Genomic DNA, 19,478 nt, shown 5'->3' on the forward strand with positions numbered 1-19,478 from the left:
ATTACTACCTTAAAAAAGGGGTCTTTGTAAATTACTACCCACAAAAAAAAAAGTTGTTAATTACTACCCTAAAACTGGTTAATTCTTTAGATTGCTACCCTTTTTCCTAATTAGGTGATTTAATCTCTTAATGACATCATTATCCGACTAATTTCTAATTATTTGCATTTAAGGCATGATTAATTAAATAAACCCTAATACCACCTATAAACCACCACTGCACCACCTCCGACAGCCGCCTTACCCCATCCCAACCATCTCCGGCAGCCCCCTTACCCCATCTCCACCATCTCCGGCAGCCTACCCCCGCCCCGGCATCCACCTCACCTCTAAACCACCCATTGCACCACCTCTAAACCCCCAACAATCCCCCCCACCCTCGAAATATCCCTCCTCCCCACCCGCCGGCAACCCTAACCCCGTTCCCTTTGCCAGAGAACCCTATTAGGCCCTCCCTAAGCCTCCTCCACCCCTTTCCCCCCCTTAATCACCACCCTAAAGTTCCTAAATTAAAATCCTAAAGCCCTAAAATTGAAACCCTAGGGTGGTGATTAGGGGAAAAAGAGATAAAGGAGATTTGGGATGGTCGAGCAAGGTTTTCCGGCTAGGGGTAGGGGCCGGGGTCAGGGCTGCCGCGGGTGGGGAGGGGGGTATTTTGAAAGGGATGTGGTTTTAGGGTGGGCAGATGGTGATTTTAGGGTGGGGACCGAGAAAGGGGTGTTGTCATGGTGGAGAGTTAGAGGAGGTAGGCTCGGTGGTGGGTGGAGGGTGGCCGGAGGTGGTGCAATGGTGGTGTGGAGGTGGTTCTAGGGTTTAATTAATTAATCATGCCTTAAAAGTAACTAATTACAAATTAGGCGGATAATGATATCATTAATAGATTAAATCACCTAATTAGGGGCTGATTACGGAAAAGGGTAGCAATCTATAGAATTAATTAGTTTTAGGGTAGTTATTAACAACTTTTTTTTTTGTGGGTAGTAATTCACAAAGGTCCCTTTTTTGAGGTAGTAATTAACAAATTTTCCTTAGATTAACATTCACATTTATTTTTCTAATATGGTTTTTTTTTCATAGCTTTTTTTACCACTTTTTTTTTTTTTTTTTTTTTTTTTTTTTTTTTTGAAAACAAGCTAAGCCATATATTAATCAAAGGATAATCTATCCATTAGTACACACAGAGCTACATCATACAACATTACAACACAAGTAAAAAGATTTGGCTTGATTTTGCTTATAAAAAGGAAAATGCGATACATAGTTTTTAAAGCTACATATAAGAAACTAAAATGAAAAGATTCAAATGAAAACATAGGAGTAATTACACTTTTTACGCCTAATTTTGTCATTTATTCAGTTATAACAGATGTGTGCACGGAACGATTTGGGAGCTCACCTTCTAACACAGTGTAAAATAAATAGCAAAAACACGATAATAGAAGAGACAAGTGTTTAACAGGAAATTTATATTTCGTTCTTACAAAATAAGACAATAACACTTATATAATCAATTAGAATTTTTTACTTGCTCTCCAAGCCTAAATAATCCTAAATTAATTATATTTCTTAAATATATTTAGTTTTCTAATTATAACCTCATCAAATTGAAAAACATAAAAGAATTGGAAAACATAGAAATAAATCATATATATTCCCTATTAAATACTTATTTAATACTACCTCTGTTTCTTATTACTCGCAATAAATGAGTATTATTTGTGAGATATAAAATATTCTTTATTGCAAGTAATAAGAAACGGAGGTAGTATTTATAGCATTTTACACATAGCATTACCCTGAAAACTTGAAAAAATGAAAAATAGATTGAACATATCTTTATAAAGTTTACTTGGATTATCGAAAAACCGCCATTAGTACAGTGGTTCTCTGCAAATCGAAGAGTTCATCAACGATTAAAGTAGCATCTCCAATTCCAGGTACTTGTTCGCAATTTTACAATCATGGTTTATCTCAATACTTTAGACAACAAAACCCTAGTTCTTCATGTAAACCCTAATTCAACTACTTTAGGAAATCTTCACCAGACTATTTTTGATAGATTAGGCCTCCCAATTGAACGACAATGTTTGTTATCATCATCGAAAAGATTAATTGGGGATTTTGATTGTTTAATTGCTGATTTGGGTGTTGGATTGAATTCAACTTTATCCTTGTATATCCCTTTTTGTGGAGGTATGCAAGCTCCTGTGCAATCAAAGAGTAATCTTGATTTTATGTATTTGAAACCCCCATCAAATTATGTTGCTGGGTTGGGTCGTGGAGCTACCGGGTTTACGACCCGGTCTGATATTGGGCCTTCTAGACCGGTTATGGATATGCCTGACCGTTCTGCTGCTCCGATTGGGAGTGTGGCGGTTCCGGATATGGGGCAGGGGCGGGGGCGGGGACGAGGGCAGGTTCCGGGGCAGGGGCAGGGGAGGGGGAAGGGAGCTGATGAAGAGGGTGATGAGGAGGAAGGGGAGGATAAAGGGTATGATGAGAATCAGAATTTTGATGAATTTGAGGGGAATGATGTTGGTTTGTTTGCCTCGGCAGAGTATGATGAGGATGATAAGGAGGCGGATGCAGTGTGGGAGGCCATTGATAAGAGGATGGATTCAAGGAGGAAGGATAGGAGGGAGGCTAGGTTGAAGGAGGAGATTGAGAAGTATCGGGCTTCAAATCCTAAGATTACTGAGCAGTTTGCTGATTTGAAGAGGAAGTTGCATACTGTGACAGTGGAGGAGTGGGACAATCTTCCTGAGATTGGGGATTATTCAATGAGGAATAAGAAGAAGAGGTTTGAGAGTTTTGTGCCTGTGCCTGATACACTTCTTGAGAAGGCTAGGCAGGAGAAAGAGCATGTTACGGCCCTTGATCCAAAGAGTAGGGGTGTTGGTGGGACAGAGACACCTTGGGCTCAGACCCCTGTTACGGATTTGACTGCTGTTGGTGAGGGTAGGGGTACGGTGTTATCACTGAAGCTTGACAGGTTATCTGATTCTGTGTCAGGGCAGACGGTTGTTGATCCTAAAGGGTATTTGACTGATCTTAAAAGTATGAAGCTTACTAGTGATGCAGAGATATCAGATATTAAGAAGGCTAGGCTGCTATTAAAATCTGTCATACAAACTAATCCAAAGCATCCGCCTGGTTGGATAGCAGCTGCAAGGCTAGAGGAAGTTGCTGGCAAGATTAAAGAGGCTAGATTGTTAATTGAGAAGGGATGTGAGGAGTGTCCCAAGAACGAGGATGTTTGGCTGGAGGCCTGTCGTTTGGCAAACCCTGATGACGCCAAGGCTGTGATGGCTAGAGGAGTTAAAATGATTCCAAATTCTGTGAAGTTGTGGCTTCAGGCTGCTAAATTGGAGCAAGATAATGTACAAAAGAGTAGGGTGCTAAGGAAGGGGCTTGAGCATATACCTGATTCTGTGAGGCTGTGGAAGGCAGTTATTGAGCTTGCTGATGAGGAGCAAGCTACCGTGTTGCTTTATAGGGCTGTGGAGTCCTGCCCCTTAAATGTGGATTTCTGGCTTGCTCTTGCTAGGCTGGAAACATATGATACGGCGAAGAAAGTGCTAAACAGGGCCAGGTTGAATCTCCCAAAAGAGTCAGCTATTTGGATTACTGCAGCAAAGTTGGAAGAAGCTAATGGTAATATTGCAATGGTTGAGAAGATCATAGACAGGGGTATCAGGACCCTACAAAGAGAGGGAGTTGTCATCAACAGAGAAGCTTGGATGAAAGAAGCTGAGGCTGCTGAGCGTGCTGGGTCTGTTGTCACCTGCCAAGCTATAATCAAACACACTGTTGGTGTTGGGATTGAGGAAGAAGATAGGAAGAGAACATGGGTAGCTGATGCTGAAGAATGCAAGAAGAGAGGGTCTGTTGAAACTGCAAGGGCTATATATGCTCATGCTATTTCTGTCTTCTTGACAAAGAAGAGTATATGGCTTCAAGCAGCACAACTGGAGAAGAGTCATGGAACTAAGGATTCTCTTGATGCTTTGTTACGGAGAGCAGTTACTTATGTGCCCCAAGCTGAAGTTCTTTGGCTTATGGGTGCTAAAGAAAAATGGATTGCTGGTGATGTGCCTGCTGCTCGAGCAATCCTCCAGGAAGCTTACGCGGCTATTCCCAACTCTGAGGAGATTTGGCTTGCTGCTTTCAAACTTGAATTTGAAAACCATGAACCCGAGAGGGCAAAAATACTCCTTGCTAAGGCCCGAGAAAGAGGCGGCAGTGAAAGAGTATGGATGAAATCTGCCATTGCTGAGAGAGAACTTGGTAATGTTGCAGAAGAGAAGAGGCTGCTTGATGAAGGCCTGCAACGCTTCCCATCATTCTTCAAGTTGTGGTTGATGCTTGGACAGCTTCATGAACGGTTTGGAGAGCTAGAGAAGGCTAAAGAAGCTTATGTATCTGGTCATAAGAACTGCCCACAATGTATTCCTCTATGGCTTTCACTTGCAAAACTTGAAGAAAAGATGACTGGACTGAGCAAAGCTCGAGCAGTTCTAACTATGGCTAGGAAAAGGAATCCTCATAGCCCTGAGCTCTGGCTTGCTGCTGTTAGGGCTGAACTTAGGCACGGCAACAAGAAAGAAGCTGATAACTTATTGGCAAAGGCTCTACAAGAATGTCCAAACAGTGGTATATTATGGGCGATTCAAATTGAGATGGCTCCTCGTCCTCAACGTAAAGCGAAGAGTTCAGATGCCCTTACTAAGTGTGACCAGGATCCCAATGTCTTTGCTGCTGTAGCCAAGCTGTTTTGGCATGACCGGAAGGTGGACAAGGCAAGGAGCTGGTTCAACAGGGCAGTAACACTTGCTCCAGATGTTGGGGATTTCTGGGCTTTGTATTACAAATTTGAACTTCAGCATGGAACTGAGGACTTGCAGAAGGATGTGCTGAAACGTTGCGTTGCTGCAGAGCCTAAGCATGGTGAGAAATGGCAATCTATTTCAAAAGCAGTTGAGAATGCTCATCAGCCTACTGAAGCAATTTTAAAGAAACTTGTTATTGCTCTCGGGAAGGAAGAAAAGGCTGCTGGAAACGAACAAGTCTGATTTTGTTTATTCACATCGCTGATTCTAGTGCTTATACATGCGCTCTAGAATTATTCTGATCATGTGTTTTGTGAAATCTCAATGTATTTTGACTTGCACATTATCATTTAGCTTTACAATTTTGTGTGTTTCTAACTGTTTTGGATGTTACTTCGTTCTTACAGCATTATAGTTGTATAATTGCTAAATTTTATGACAGCTAATATTATCCTCTACTATGCAAGGCAGTTTAGCTTCAAGTGCTTAGTGATCACAGTCGTAGCTGCAGTACTGGTTGAAGTATTGATGAATTAGATGCTTATCAATGCCAAGAAGATGGAAGCTCTTGGGAAGGAAGAAAAGGCTGATGGAAACGAACAAGTCTGATTTTGTTTGTTCACATTGCTGATTCTAGTGCTTATACCTGCGCTCTAGAATTTATTCTGATCATGCTTTCTGTGAATTCCCAATGTATTTTGACTTGCACATTATTGTTTAGCTTTACAATTTTGTATGTTTCTAACCGTTTTGGATGTTACTTCATCCTTACAGCATTATAGTTGTATAATTGCTTAATTTTATGACAGCTAATGTTATCCTATATGCAAGGCAGAGTTTAGCTTCAGAGTGCTTAGTGATCAGTCATATCTGCAGTACTTGTTGAAGTGCTGATGGATTAGATGCTTATCAATGATGGAATATGACTTCTGAAGATGTAGAATATCAGAATTTTTTTTTTTAGCTACAGCCAAGATTGGGACACTTAAGCATTAATGCATTTTCCCATGAATAAAGAGTAAAAAACAGCATCATGCATTCATGCATGTCAGGATAAAGTTGAACAAGCATTTTATGTCCAAAATGATTTCCACAGAAATTTAACTCCATGAAAGGGTGGCAAAATAGCCAAATTGTAATGATTTTCAACATCTTACTGCTTTGCTGAGCATAACCAAGTTTTCATTTTAGTTACATTCAAACATCTAAAAGTGCAAATTATTCTATTCACACAGTAAACACCAAAATTCCTATATCATGTTCTCAAATCACGGCATATACTCAGAAATTACAAGACAATTCTCGTTTCATGCCATTTTGCTTGGTTTCCATGGTTGCATTACCCCTCTTCTCGAGAACCCATCAGGACTTGCTGAGCCTTCAAGAACTTCTCATAACTGCTCCTTGTAGAGACATAATATGGTTAAACAATGTCGTCAGCAGGCATACCTATCATAATATATTAGAGATTTAGAGATCTTCAACCTCCTCAAAAGCAGTAATAACCACATTGAGGGTCTTCCTCAGTCAAAAACCTCAACATGAGAACTAGACTTGCAGCAAAAAAAACTCTCTGTTTGCTTCTGACCAAAAAAGTCAGCACATTATTTCTCAGTTAAACATGTAAACTATTACAGTGGTCATATCTCTTTCCTCATATCCTCTTTATCTGTGGTTTTCCGTTTCTTTGCTGGATGACGCCCGACTGTTTTTGACCTCTTATAGAACTTTAGAACAGTGTTGTCATCGATAGAATCGACTGTTCCAGCAACTTTGTCCCCGCAATCTTCATAATCATGATTGATAACTGAACACAGATCTTGGGACTCTTTAGAGAGAGGGATATCTATAGATAGAGACTCTTCCATCATGTCATCTGGATCAACTTGATCTGAGGTATCACAATCCTTGGAAGCTTCATCATCTATCAGACCACGGGAATCTGACAGAAGAGTTTTGTCCTCGTTTACCGACAGAATATCAGCCGGAAGAACTCCATGCATAGCAAATAAACCAGAAGGTGAGATACATATAGACGAAGGGTCAATCTCCATTTCATCGTGAAATGCACCATCATTACATGACCCTTTTTCAACAGACCCTTTGCTTAGCAACCTACTATTAGCATTGCTTAAATCCCCACTCTGACCTTGTTGTCCAACAGTCAAACTAATATTATTATCCGAAGACACTGCAAATCCTGCTTGCTTCTCAATCTCATTGATGTTTCTCTCACTGCTGTCAAAATCTGCTAAAGCATTTAGCTGTGTCTGTAGAAAAGCCGATAGAGAAACAGCATGATCACGAATCAAGGAATCATGAGGCGTACAACACGGCACTTTGATCAATGCCTGCTTGTACTGGTACAAACTGAGAGAAGGTACTGAAGACTTTTTTTTACGACATAACCAGCTAACCTTGCAAACATGCTCGCACAAATGACCACTTTCCGACACAGAGCAATCACAAATTGAAAATTCAGAACCTGGGTTTGATACCAGATACATTTTGTCTTGATCTTGTTGGTCTATGACTTTGGCAAATTGACCTTCTAAAATAACATCAGAGTCTGGGATCTTCAATGAATTGCGCCAAGATGTTAACCCATCCATCCACTCATCTCTCCAATATCGGGCAAAATCATGCTTTGCTGGACACTCATCAAGCCAAAGGTAAGAATGTACTTGGGTGGTCAGTTTATCAACCAACCAATCTAAACGTTGATATGCACTGTGATCTATCTCATTTAATACTCTAACATTCATCTGACGATGATAAAACTCAATCGCTGCACTCATCTCCTGGCTGGCAAGGGGAAGGGTTTGTAAACTAGTAGCCCAAAACCCTGGAAGGTGGAAAACCATTGTTAAGGAAGCAGGTAAAAGCACTCATAAGTCACAACAAGAGAATGAGAGACAAGAAAAAATACATACTTGAGCAAGGTTAAACTCAGCTAGGCAATCAGCACAAGTATACTAAACAAAATACAGTAGACAAACATATAAAGAATGATGCCACCTAGCCCTCACATTCCTCTAAAGTTGAATACTTGAATTATACACTAAAAAGTTCTTGACTAACCAATTCTGGGGTACCACACAGCCTTGAAGTATTCCATAAACTCAGTATTACTCGTATAATCCTCCATGAAACCATCAAACAAAGTCACATCTCCTTGTCCAGTGCAGATCTCTGAAATAACCTGCCCAAGCCGTTGTGCTATTTGAACTCGCATTTCAGTTTGAGAACATCTCTTCATTAGGGCTTTATGCAATGCATGACGGATACGCCACGTAGATATCAACACAGAGCACTCAAATATATCCCTGAGCAAATCACCATATGTATGAGCAAGATGCACACTTCATCGTATCAACTGATAACACTACCTAGAAGCAATACTTTAAGCATCATAGTAAAAGCCAGCTTTTGTGGTCCTTCAGTGAAATTTTTTGTTTCCCAAGATAGTCAATACTTTTCAAATGGTCTCATTTTAAGAATTCCCAATTTTCTTTTTTTAACAAAAAAACTTTATTTATTATTAAGTACGGCAATGCCCATAGCCGCACCCAAATAGAAAAGTGCTTCAGAACTAATCCAAAATTCAATTGGTATAGCACTACAGGTAGTGCCATTTGGGGAGGGGGGCCAAGGCCTCAATTAAATTGCAGACCAGTTGAATTAAAAATTTAACTCAGTAACATCAGACAAGATGTTGGTGCCATTCCAGAATTAAAAACCTTTACTGATAATGCACCCAATAATTCAGAGGTTGATAAGAGAGATGTGGGACTTCTTTACATTGTGTTTGGAGTTTGGACTGAGAGAGGGGAAGGGGTGGGAGGGAAGGGGAGGGAAGAATGATGAGTTTTCCATCCAAATCTTTCCATTGTTGATTAATCCCTCCGTTTCTCTCCCCTCTAATTCCCTTCATTTTCAATCCAAATGAAAGACATCCATCCCTTCATGGCTCCATTTCCCCTCTCTTCCTTTCCCTCCATATCCTTCAATCCAAACAAATTGTTGGTCTACTAGAAAACATGTAGTTATGGTCTATAATACAAGGAAGAATCAATTGTGCTCAATATTTCATAATCTAATTTAATGCGCTCTGCATCAAGTCAAATGCTAAGTTGTCCGACAAGTGAACACCCCACTCCCACCCCTTCTCAGCAAAAAAGTAAAATAAAATAATAATAAGAATTTGAAGCAAGGATCTATTAAATGAAAAAGGTGAGATAATTATTTTACTGTTGCTCTCTGACACTTAATAAATCACAGCAATTACCAGTAAATAACATTATAAGACAAGGTTGACATATCAGCCAGGTCCAGAATAGTTTTTTAGATCCAAAAGACATACCTGATCACCTCAGTATCAGTTAAAGGATCATCAATAACAAATCCAGCTAACTTCCATGCAGGATCTTTTGTTAAAACCCTGTTGTGTAGAGCCCTCATCCACTTGAATGCATCTCTGCTTGTAAACCTTGGAGAGATTACCCAAGCTATTGGAATAGCCTTGTTCTCTGAATTGAACACAAGAAGGCTGTGAACCGGATACTACATAAACCAACAGAGTCACTAGAAGGGTAATCATAATCAGTTTAAAATTGTATGGATACATTGAATAAGAAATAGGGAATAGCAACAAAGAAAACAGAACAAACCTTAAATTTGTTGGTTCCAAATCTTGAGTCAGAAGCTAGAAGACCACGATTGCCAAATCGTATCATTTGCTGCAACTGCCACTCAGTTTGAATTCCAACTGTGAATGGCTCAGACTCTGAAAAGTCCTGATAAAAGAAATTGCATGTCGGATGATTTTCTACCCACAGACTAAGGCTAACAGCATCATCAGCATCTAGCTCATACTTGTATCGCCTTATTCGTTTTTCTTGTCTTCTTACATACCTATGCGTTAGAAGATCATCACGATTGAAAGGACCCCCTTGTTTCTCTACTGATTCATTGTGTCTCTGCATAATGGTTTCCACAGGTACACCAACATATAACAGGGAGTGAACACGCAGACGAAGATCATCAGAGATGTATGGAGCATACATAGCACGAGTTCCGGCTGCTTTCTTATCTTGTGGACCATGACAGGGTAATCCACTCTTGTCAACATGTTTCTCCTGATTATATATGATAAGTGCAACGGAAGGCCGAGCAATGAGGCGTTTCACGATGAAGTGACAGGTGCAACCCCTTTTTGTACCTGGACGTCCAGCAGATTTCTTTTTTGGGATATAAGTGTTCCTACTTGGCCGTACAATTCCACCTTTTCTATGGTCATCTGGCCCAAAGGAACACCAGTACCTATAGGGTGAAAAGGTCATAATGAAGTCAGAATTAGAAGAATGTATGATTGGATAAATGAAACATTCCTACAAGGCTACAAGCATGATAAAAACTTATGGTGAATATTTTGGCTCCAAATTGTTGCAACTTTGGTGAAATAATTCAATTTTTACTGTACACTACTAATCAAATCTCACTCGATTTTTTTGTCACCACATTTGAAATTAAAAGAAGGTTAACCCAATTAAAGAATTCCTTTGTTCAAGTATTTAATTAAAGCCTATAAGAAATAAAACTGAAAGTAAAATGTGAAGCCTTATAAGAAAGAGATCCCTCTAGCAGCATGGCAATATGTAGTCCATGAGTCAACAATAAAATACAAAATATGAAATGTTTAATCTAATATGACTTCCTAATGTAAGACTTGAATTTTGAAATGCAAAACCAACAATAGCATACAAAATTTGAAATGAATAGAGATAGATTAATTTAACTTCCAAATGTGAGATTCAAATGTAAACGATATAGCAACAAATAATGTTAATGCTCAAGGAATGAAGAAAAGTAAACCATATAAAGAACAAGGAAAGTGAAACTCACAAGATATACTCAAGCACCCCATCAACCTTCACTTTGTACGACGCCTTTGCACTTCTATGCCTCCTAGCCTCAACATGAAATCCAGTCGGGCAATCTTTGTTCGATGATTCACCCCTAATAAAATCATCTACCCTAGCAAACGGTATAAGAGCAACCCTATCTATATTATCTCGCCACCCTTCAACCTTCGACCAAACTATATCCGAAGCACTAAACTCCAATGTTGGAGGACTCTGCACTGGAAGATTTAAAATCTCATCCCATCTAGCCATCTGCAGCAAATACATCACTAATCAGATAATATCTCCGCAATCAATACCTACATGCCCTCCCTACAAAAAGGGGCACCTTCCTCCTCTTATCCGAGCCCAAATTGGAATAGACTCAAGCTCAAACCTCACTATAGCCTCAAAATTTCCCGACTCGAGTCGTGGGTTTGATTAGGCTCGAAAATTGCAACACAATAGCAATCAAAATCAACTTAATCATCAAATTAGGCTCGAAAATTGCAACACAACAGCAATCAAACTTACCTTAATCATCAAATTAGGCTCGAAAATTGCAACACAATACCAATCAAAGTTCACTTAATCATCAAATTAGGCTATAAAGTTCCATAATTTTTTTTTTCTCTTTTAAGAATATCAACTTAAATTGCACATAACAGAATTCAAGCAACAAAATTGCTCCTTATATGCTTTCATAAGTTGAGTAATTATAAACAAAAAGTTCAATAATCCATCTTAGAAGAACCCTAAGTTGATTATACTAATAATTAAATTAACAATAGCATGAATTTAAAACTTTGAAATTTATATTTGATTAAAATAAAAATTACCTGAGAAGGCGGTTGAATGGAGGAGAGAGAAAACTGAGAAGGTGCTTTAATGGAGGAGAGAGAAAGCTGAAAAGGCGCTTCAATGGAGGACTGTGTCACTGTAAGTAGGCGTAAAAACGAAAAGAGTATACTGAAATGGTGGATAGGTTAGGTAATACGAAATTACGAAGTAGTTAATGAATGCTGCGAAAAAAGGATTAAAAAAAAAAAAAGGAAAATGGGGTGAGAGAGGCTCGAACTCTCGACCTCAGGATTACTCAGAAGCTATGAGACCTACGCGCTAGCCAACTGCGCCACCACCCCTTTCTTGTGTTTGTGTAAAAGTTTTTCTTATACAAACCAAAAAACTACAGTAAACCAGTTGTTAAAATTGAAATTGTTTGTACAGTATAGGTCTAATTTGGGTTCATAAATCCGGTTCGAGTTAGATTTCGAGTTGTGTTAAAAAATACTATAACTTAATGTTATTATAAATGATATTTGGATCAAATCAGGATGGTTTTGGGTTCGGTTTTCTCTTAGTAGCTTCGGGTCGGACTAATAAAATCTATGATCTAATTTAAAAGTACGAGATGCATGCATCAAATGACTATATGGTCAACAATTATTTAGTTCATTCCTTAAAGTTTGTCCTATCTTACATTAGGTGCGTCTCAAAAAGATTGTCTTGTTTTCTTTCTACGGTCTCCATTTAATGTATTTTCCACCTTACTATCTCACTTTAACGTCGTTTTCCACCTACCACAAAAAAAAAAAAAAAAAAAAAAAAAAAAAAAAAAAAAGATTGATGCTCCGTAGGATAGCTGAAAAAACAAAGTTTAGTTACTACGTCCGTTTTATATTAGTTGTAACTTTGGAATATTTTATATCTCACAAATAATACCCCAAAGTTGCAACTAATATGAAACGGAGGTAGTACTATAGTTGTATTAGAATAGTTTCCTAGTTCATATATCATCGACCACTTATTCCTAATTCGCATGTACTCCGTATGTTGGAAGAATTTTTCGGTTGTAAGTCCTTACATAACATTCCGAAAATCCTGGAATCCCGAGCAACCAAACTTAGCGCTGATTTTGCAAAACAAACCTTCGGAAAAGAAAGACCAAGTAGTGCCACAAATATATAGCAGGACCTCAGTATTTAGAAGAAATATACATTAGCTAATCACATCTTCACCCACGAGATCTTATTCAACAATCTTATAATTACTCAAAACCATTATAAAATATGTGTTGAATGTTATGTAAGTCCTTACATAACATTCCGAAATTCCTGGAATCCCGAGCAACCAAACTTAGCGCTGATTTTGCAAAACAAACCTTCGGAAAAGAAAGACCAAGTAGTGCCACAAATATATAGCAGGACCTCAGTATTTAGAAGAAATATACATTAGCTAATCACATCTTCACCCACGAGATCTTATTCAACAATCTTATAATTACTCAAAACCATTATAAAATATGTGTTGAATGTTAAAAATGATAAAATCACACCAAATGTACAAAATGATCAAACAACCATCTAAACAGACAACATGCTTGAACAGAAATGCTTTCAGCTAGACATGAACGAACTGAAAAATGTAATTGTGTCATCGAGTGCTTCAATGAAATGATCAACATCCTCCTTGGTGTTGTAGAAGTATAAACTAGCACGAGCACTGGCATTTGTTCCTATATGACGATGCAAAGGCTGCGCACAATGGTGACCTGACCTGATGGCCACTCCATGCTGAAGAAAAAATGAGAAACACAAGTTTAAATTTTTCTGTTCTTTTCAGTAATACACAGGCTACAGCAATAGCAAAAAAATAAAGGGAGAGAAGAAGGAAATCATACAGGCTTCAGAAAAAACATCATGTTTGCTACTAAGATTAGTTAAAATGTGCTGAGAATCAAGATGATCCTCGGTTATTCTCTCACTAGAGCATAAGATTTAAGAGAACTAAAAAGACACTTGAGAACTCATGATGACAACGGCCAATCAGATGAGGGGAACTAGTGTGGAAATCACCAATTACAAGGTTACAAGGAGGCATAGATTGATTCGTTGTAAAATGGCTCAAAAAGGGTTTTCCATCACATGAGATGAGGCTGAATTGCTGAAATAAAGGATAAATATTTTGTACCTGTTGATCTAGAAACGTGGCAATATCAGTTGGATGTATGTTCTCCACATTAAATGAACATAGAGCAGCTCGTTGGACCGTCTGGGATGGCTTAGGGCCATATATCCGAACTTTAGGGACAGAAGCTAGCTTTCCATATAGATAGTTAGCCAATTCCACCTGGAGAAATTTATGAAACTTCAGATAAGTAACGCAGTATTAACATTGCATTTTACAAAACCATAAGATATTGAAGCTTCAATCGTCAATAATATCTGAGATTACTCAAGTGAATATTTGACTTACTACCTTTGGTGAATTAAACGCGGCAATAAGTAAGCAGGGAATATTAAGAATTTAGAGGAGAAGAGGGAAAACTTTACATTAGTTATTCATTAAAGAAGATGACAGGGGCTCTAAGCATTCGAGAGGCTTAGATTCTCTCCTAAGAAAAGACATAGCATCACACAATTAACACTCTCTCTAGAGCTCTCCCTTTTATTCCATTCACTGCATCAACACTGCATTTTAACAAACCTGCCACAAGCTGCTTTCTGGCAAAAATTTATTAACCTTTCCTTATTACCCTTGGGATCGCTTGCATACTTTGGGACGAATCATTACACTACCCTCCAAGAATATGAAGTTTTTTTTTTTTTTTTTTTTTTCATTTACTAGCTTCACTAATATGAGCCTCCGGCCTCCACATCATATAGTTTAAGTAAGGAGTTAAAACTGTTTTATTTCCATTAGTTAAACCATCGACAAAGAAAACACTATATAGAGGGTTGTGGGAACTGGGAACAGCTTAGCTATAGCCATCTACTGACATAATCAATAATAACACCTTGCACAGCTATAGTTAGAAGCCTATGCTACTAGGAAACCCATCAAAGAGAGAAAATTTGTCCATATAAAGTTCGTACACCAAAGATTAAAAGTTGAAAGCCCTTGAAACTTTAAGCTTCACTCAATTTGGGCTTCAGTAGCTTTAATATTTTGAAACTCCATAGGCATGCATTCAAATGAAATTCCCAATTGGACCAGGGCATGAGTCGCATGACTTTAGTAACTCATATAACAATGAAAGTATACAAGGCTGTAAAGAGGGAAAAAAAAACTTATGCCATAAGGGTGTTATACTAAAGATGTATACTGAAACAAACCTCATAATTATGTATCTTCTCCATGCCAATTTCTGACAGATAATCTATAGCTGCTCCTAAGCCAATAGCCTCTCCAATTGCTGGTGTTCCAGCCTCAAATCTGACTCAGACAGATAGAAACATATTATCAGAACAAAACCTAGAACCAGCACATAACAATTCATATCGGCAACACAAGCCAAATGGAAAATCTCACATATTTTATGCATTTTCATGTATAGCATAAAACTGAAATTTTCAGTGGCAAATCAAGATGCACTAGTTATAAGAAACATGCTACATTTCAATATTCAATCAGCATTCTAAGCTAGGAAAATCTCACATTTTTTAAGCATGTTCATGCAGAGCATAAAACCGAATTTTCAGTGGCAAATCAAGATGCATTACTTATAAGAAACCCGCTATTCAAATATTCAATCAGCATTCTAAGCTAGGAAGGTTAATATGATATGGTAGCAATTGCAAAAGAGCGCAAAAATAATGTTACGAAGAGCTTTTAATTTGGCTTGGAAACTCTATATACTTCTGCTGCTAATTATTCGCTAAAAAAAGACACCTACCTGGATGGCGGGTCAGCATAGGTGGAGTGGTCCAAATATACATCAGCAATCATTTCGCCACCACCTAGTGGATTCATATTCAGGCAATTAACCAGAGTAAGAAGAATAACAGTGCCTCTAGGCTCTAGCTGTAGCTAGTGTCAAGAGAAATTAATTATTTACTAGGCATAAAAAAAAAATAACAAATAAAATAAAAAATACAAACAAACAAACAAACAAAACCCCTACCTAAGAAAGGAGGCATGGCTGCCAAGAGTTCTTCTTTTCCATATAGGAATCCAACACCTGTAGGTCCACACATCTGAAGCATTGTTCACTCATTGTTTAAATAGATTTCAATAATGATTGCTAATGTAAATAAGGAAAAACCAAACCTTGTGAGAAGAAGCAACAAGAAAATCAGCATCAAGGCTCTGTACATCAACTACCATATGTGGAACACTTTGACAAGCATCTACTAAGACCTTTGCTCCAACACCATGGGCTGAACGCACTATATCAACTATGGGGAGAGTCGAAGCTACAAGAGATGAATTGAAAAGTATCAATTAATCAGGAACCTTATGCAAGAAAGAACAAAAAAAAAATAAAAAAAATAAAAAAAGACACTTTGTTCAGTCCTCAACCATGATTCAATCTATGCAATAATTTGATAGAGATACTCCAACTCTCAAAGTTTGTAATTGAGGAACCTTCTTAGAATTTTTTTTATATCAGGTACCCACTACAAGATGTAAACTTTTTTTAAAAATAAAAGTTTATGTCATCAATAGTCTTCACAGATATATGCTCAAGTACAATGATTGTGTATCTCGGAAAAGGACAAAAAATCTTCCAACACTAAAATTCGATCTTCAGTTGCACACTTGTGCATAGGGAGCCTTGCAAAATCAATGCTAAGTCAGAGACGAGTATTCTTTCTGAAAATACACCAAAACTCAAGGACCTTAGTGAATATTTCCCAATAGTGTACAAGAGTGCTGCCACTCAATAATCAGCCTATTACCAAAGAGTGTAAACAAAGATAATTGTCTGACATCAGTTTTAACTACATATCCCAGTTATGGTATGTTTGGATAAAGAAATGGGAAAGAAAAGAAGGAGAGGGAGGTGAAGGGGAGGAAAGAGAAGGGGAGGGGAGGGAAGAAAGATGAGTTTTCCTTCCAAATCTCTCCATTGTTAAATAGATTAATTTCTTACAATCTCAACCTTGAGTTCCCTCCATTTCTCTCCCCTCCAATTCCCTTCCTTTCTCATTTGCTATCCAAATAAAGGAGAATCCATCCCTTTATTTCCCTTCTCTTCCTTTCCCTCCATTTCCTTCAATCCAAACATAGTTTTAGTGTTCCCCTAGTGATAGGTCCCTAATCCTAATGTATTTTTTCTTACCTTAAAAAATATAAAACTGAGATTGTTAGTTACAAAAGAACCATCAAGCTCAAATTAGCTTTGCATACCAAGCACATTCGAGACGTGATGAACAACCACAAGCTTTGTCTTTTTTGACAATAACTCCAATAGTTTCATGGCGTCAGGAGCTTCACCTTCAGTCAAACTCACAAATTTCAAAACGGCACCGGTTTTCTCAGCTACAATTTGCCATGGAACAATAGCACTATGATGTTCTGCAACAGTAAGGATGATCTGCAAGCAAATTTGTAGCAGAAATAGAATCAGACTTATATTACAAAATTTATCATTGTCCCCACTCCTCAACTCTCAAGTAGTTTAGACACTTATGCCACTATCATTGTCTTAGTAGTAAGTAGAATAGAATTTGAGGAAGGGAACGACTTTACTTATATCCACTCTCGCTTACTTCCAAAGAATTATACAGATATAAGTTTTTCCAATTTAAAAACTCTGACTGCTTTAAAAAAATTTAGTTTGTTCTGTTGGAAGTTACTCTCTATGTACCATAAACTAGGCCATAGTTTCCACTTTTCCTATCAAGAAAATGGGGAAATCAACGAAGCTCACATCATTGACATAATTCACACTAAATATGTTTACCATCAAGAATTGCCAAGTCATCAGTTTCAGACAAATTTTAAGGATGGACGTAGTAGCATACCTCATCACCAGCTCTTATATTAGAGAGGCCCCATGAGTAAGCCACTAAATTGATTGCTTCTGTAGCGTTTCTCGTGAAAATAATCTCACTAGACTCTTTGGCGTTAATGAATGTTGCCACCTTCTTCCTCGCTTGCTCGTATCCATCCGTTGCCCTCGCACTGAAATATAAGATTCAACAATTTAGCACCAATATCGAAGACAGGAAAGGAAACATAGCCAACATTAATGAATTCCTTGTCTTTAAGAACCTCAACTGCTTATCAGAATTTTCAAAGAAGAATTAAATTCTTAGGGGAAAGAAGACTGTGATAAGAACAGCTCTAAGCAAGGCATCAGCACCTCAAAAAGTGTATCCCTCTGTGCACATTTGAATTGTATTCTTCATAATAGGTTTGCAAAGCCTTCAACACAGCTGATGGCTTCTGAGAAGTTGCGGCATTGTCCAAGTAGACAAGCTTTCGTCCATTAACCTCCTGCAGCATAGTGAAGTAACCCAACATTACAACAACTTTCACAACAATCCACTAATCTCATCAGAATCAAATCACAATCCATTGTATATCACAATAGGTACACCACCATATATATTATTTGAACACAGATAAAAGAGAGTCAAAACCCATATAAGCCCGAGAAATCTGATAGCAAATCAGTGATAGAGTACAATGTAAATAAGGATTAATTCCTTCTATGTCAACTTGCAATAAAAGTATAATCACTGATAGAGTACAATCATCCCACCTCATATCCTTGACATGGAAACAAGAATAATTGTACAAGTCCTCATATTACGACTACCAAAATAAAAACAAACACCCTCTCATTGCCCTCTCTCATTCCAAATATTGAAAACCACAAATACCATAAAATTAGGCTATTTATTCACCCTCAAATTACCTCCAACCCAAGGAAATGATTCTCCCTCTATATATACCGGTTTAATGATCACATTACTAGTCCAAATTACAATATCAATACGATACCCGAGCATTATTTCCGGATGTTTTCCTAAATTGAGAGTAACTAATTCCAAACCCTTGTTACCCTCCTTAACCCAATGGAAAAACATCATGCTACCCTCCTTAATCTCCCTCTTTCCCTCATTTGATTCCATTCCATTTCATTACAACACTAAACATATCATTACTTTCACTCTATCTCGTTCGATACTATTCCATTCCGTTTCCTCTGAACATATCAAACATTTGATTTACTTACTACCACAAGCTATCATGACACCATGAACATCATACCCCAGAAACAGAACACTAATTCCAATTTCCAAATACATAAAAATGGCCAATTAGACACAACTAACACACTTAATTAACAAATTAATCTAGCTTAGTTGAAAATAAAGTCTCGGGTGCCGGGTGCGACACCCAAGACATAGGATCAAATCCCGTCTACATCATTACCTTTGCGACTCCCACAAACAATAAAAAAAAAAAAAAAAAAAAAAAAAAAAAAAAAAAAAAAAATTTGCAACATAATTCATCAAAGTATCCCCCACAAAAGTAAATAAATAAATACCAAATGACATGATAATTGAATTAAATTACACCCAAAACAAAAAGAAAAAATATACAAAATCAAATCTTTAAAAGAAAAACCTGGTGAAGAATGGGAAAATCAGGGCGAGTGGAGTGGCCAAGAGAAAGGGATTGATTATGGGTGACGATTGAAGCAGAAGCAGAAGCTGAAGAAGAAGAAGAGAAAGAAGCAGGAAATAAAGGAGATGATCTTCTGAGGCAAATTCGGGTAGACCCGGAAAAGGGATTCGGGTTAAAGAGGAGATAATTGAGTGAAGTTGAGGGCTTCAGAGTTACACCTCCCAATCCCATTTTTCTTATCTTTCGATGGATTTAGATCCGGGTTGTGTTCAACAATACAAGAAATACCGCTATAAGCTTTAATACGTGAGAAGGAAAAAAAAATATTTATAATATTCCTTTTTCATTAATATTGGAAAGCTAAACGTCGCCCTTGAATACC

General features: G+C 37.8%; 2 protein-coding genes, 1 non-coding gene and 1 pseudogene across 3 annotated transcripts; 1 reads left to right on the forward strand and 3 right to left on the reverse strand.

Moving 5' to 3' along the window:
* Positions 1 to 1,812: 1,812 nt before the first annotated feature.
* Positions 1,813 to 5,676, forward strand: LOC145614806 (protein STABILIZED1 pseudogene; annotated as a pseudogene).
* A 239-nt stretch (positions 5,677 to 5,915) lies between these two features.
* On the reverse strand, positions 5,916 to 11,702 carry LOC145614376 (uncharacterized). The gene is made up of 6 exons (XM_081669428.1): positions 11,572 to 11,702; positions 10,734 to 11,005; positions 9,500 to 10,151; positions 9,193 to 9,392; positions 7,911 to 8,155; positions 5,916 to 7,674 (listed from the first exon to the last, which is right to left on the reverse strand). Exons 2-6 carry the CDS (start codon positions 11,003 to 11,005, stop codon positions 6,470 to 6,472), a joined length of 2,574 nt encoding a protein of 857 aa, XP_081525554.1. The 5' UTR covers positions 11,572 to 11,702; the 3' UTR covers positions 5,916 to 6,469.
* Positions 11,703 to 11,789: 87 nt separating this feature from the next.
* On the reverse strand, positions 11,790 to 11,874 carry TRNAM-CAU (transfer RNA methionine (anticodon CAU)). The gene is given in 2 exon segments: positions 11,790 to 11,825; positions 11,837 to 11,874. It is a non-coding gene; the product is annotated as a tRNA-Met (tRNA).
* Positions 11,875 to 12,994: 1,120 nt separating this feature from the next.
* On the reverse strand, positions 12,995 to 19,371 carry LOC145613446 (cysteine desulfurase 1, chloroplastic-like). The gene is made up of 10 exons (XM_081668547.1): positions 19,097 to 19,371; positions 17,823 to 17,956; positions 17,482 to 17,641; positions 16,865 to 17,051; positions 15,782 to 15,927; positions 15,636 to 15,708; positions 15,408 to 15,471; positions 14,848 to 14,947; positions 13,703 to 13,861; positions 12,995 to 13,305 (listed from the first exon to the last, which is right to left on the reverse strand). Exons 1-10 carry the CDS (start codon positions 19,325 to 19,327, stop codon positions 13,129 to 13,131), a joined length of 1,431 nt encoding a protein of 476 aa, XP_081524673.1. The 5' UTR covers positions 19,328 to 19,371; the 3' UTR covers positions 12,995 to 13,128.
* Positions 19,372 to 19,478: the final 107 nt, after the last annotated feature.

This window comes from Chenopodium album, chromosome 25 (assembly GCF_948465745.1).
Source record: "Chenopodium album chromosome 25, dcCheAlbu1.1, whole genome shotgun sequence".
Classification (NCBI taxonomy): domain Eukaryota; kingdom Viridiplantae; phylum Streptophyta; class Magnoliopsida; order Caryophyllales; family Amaranthaceae; genus Chenopodium; species Chenopodium album.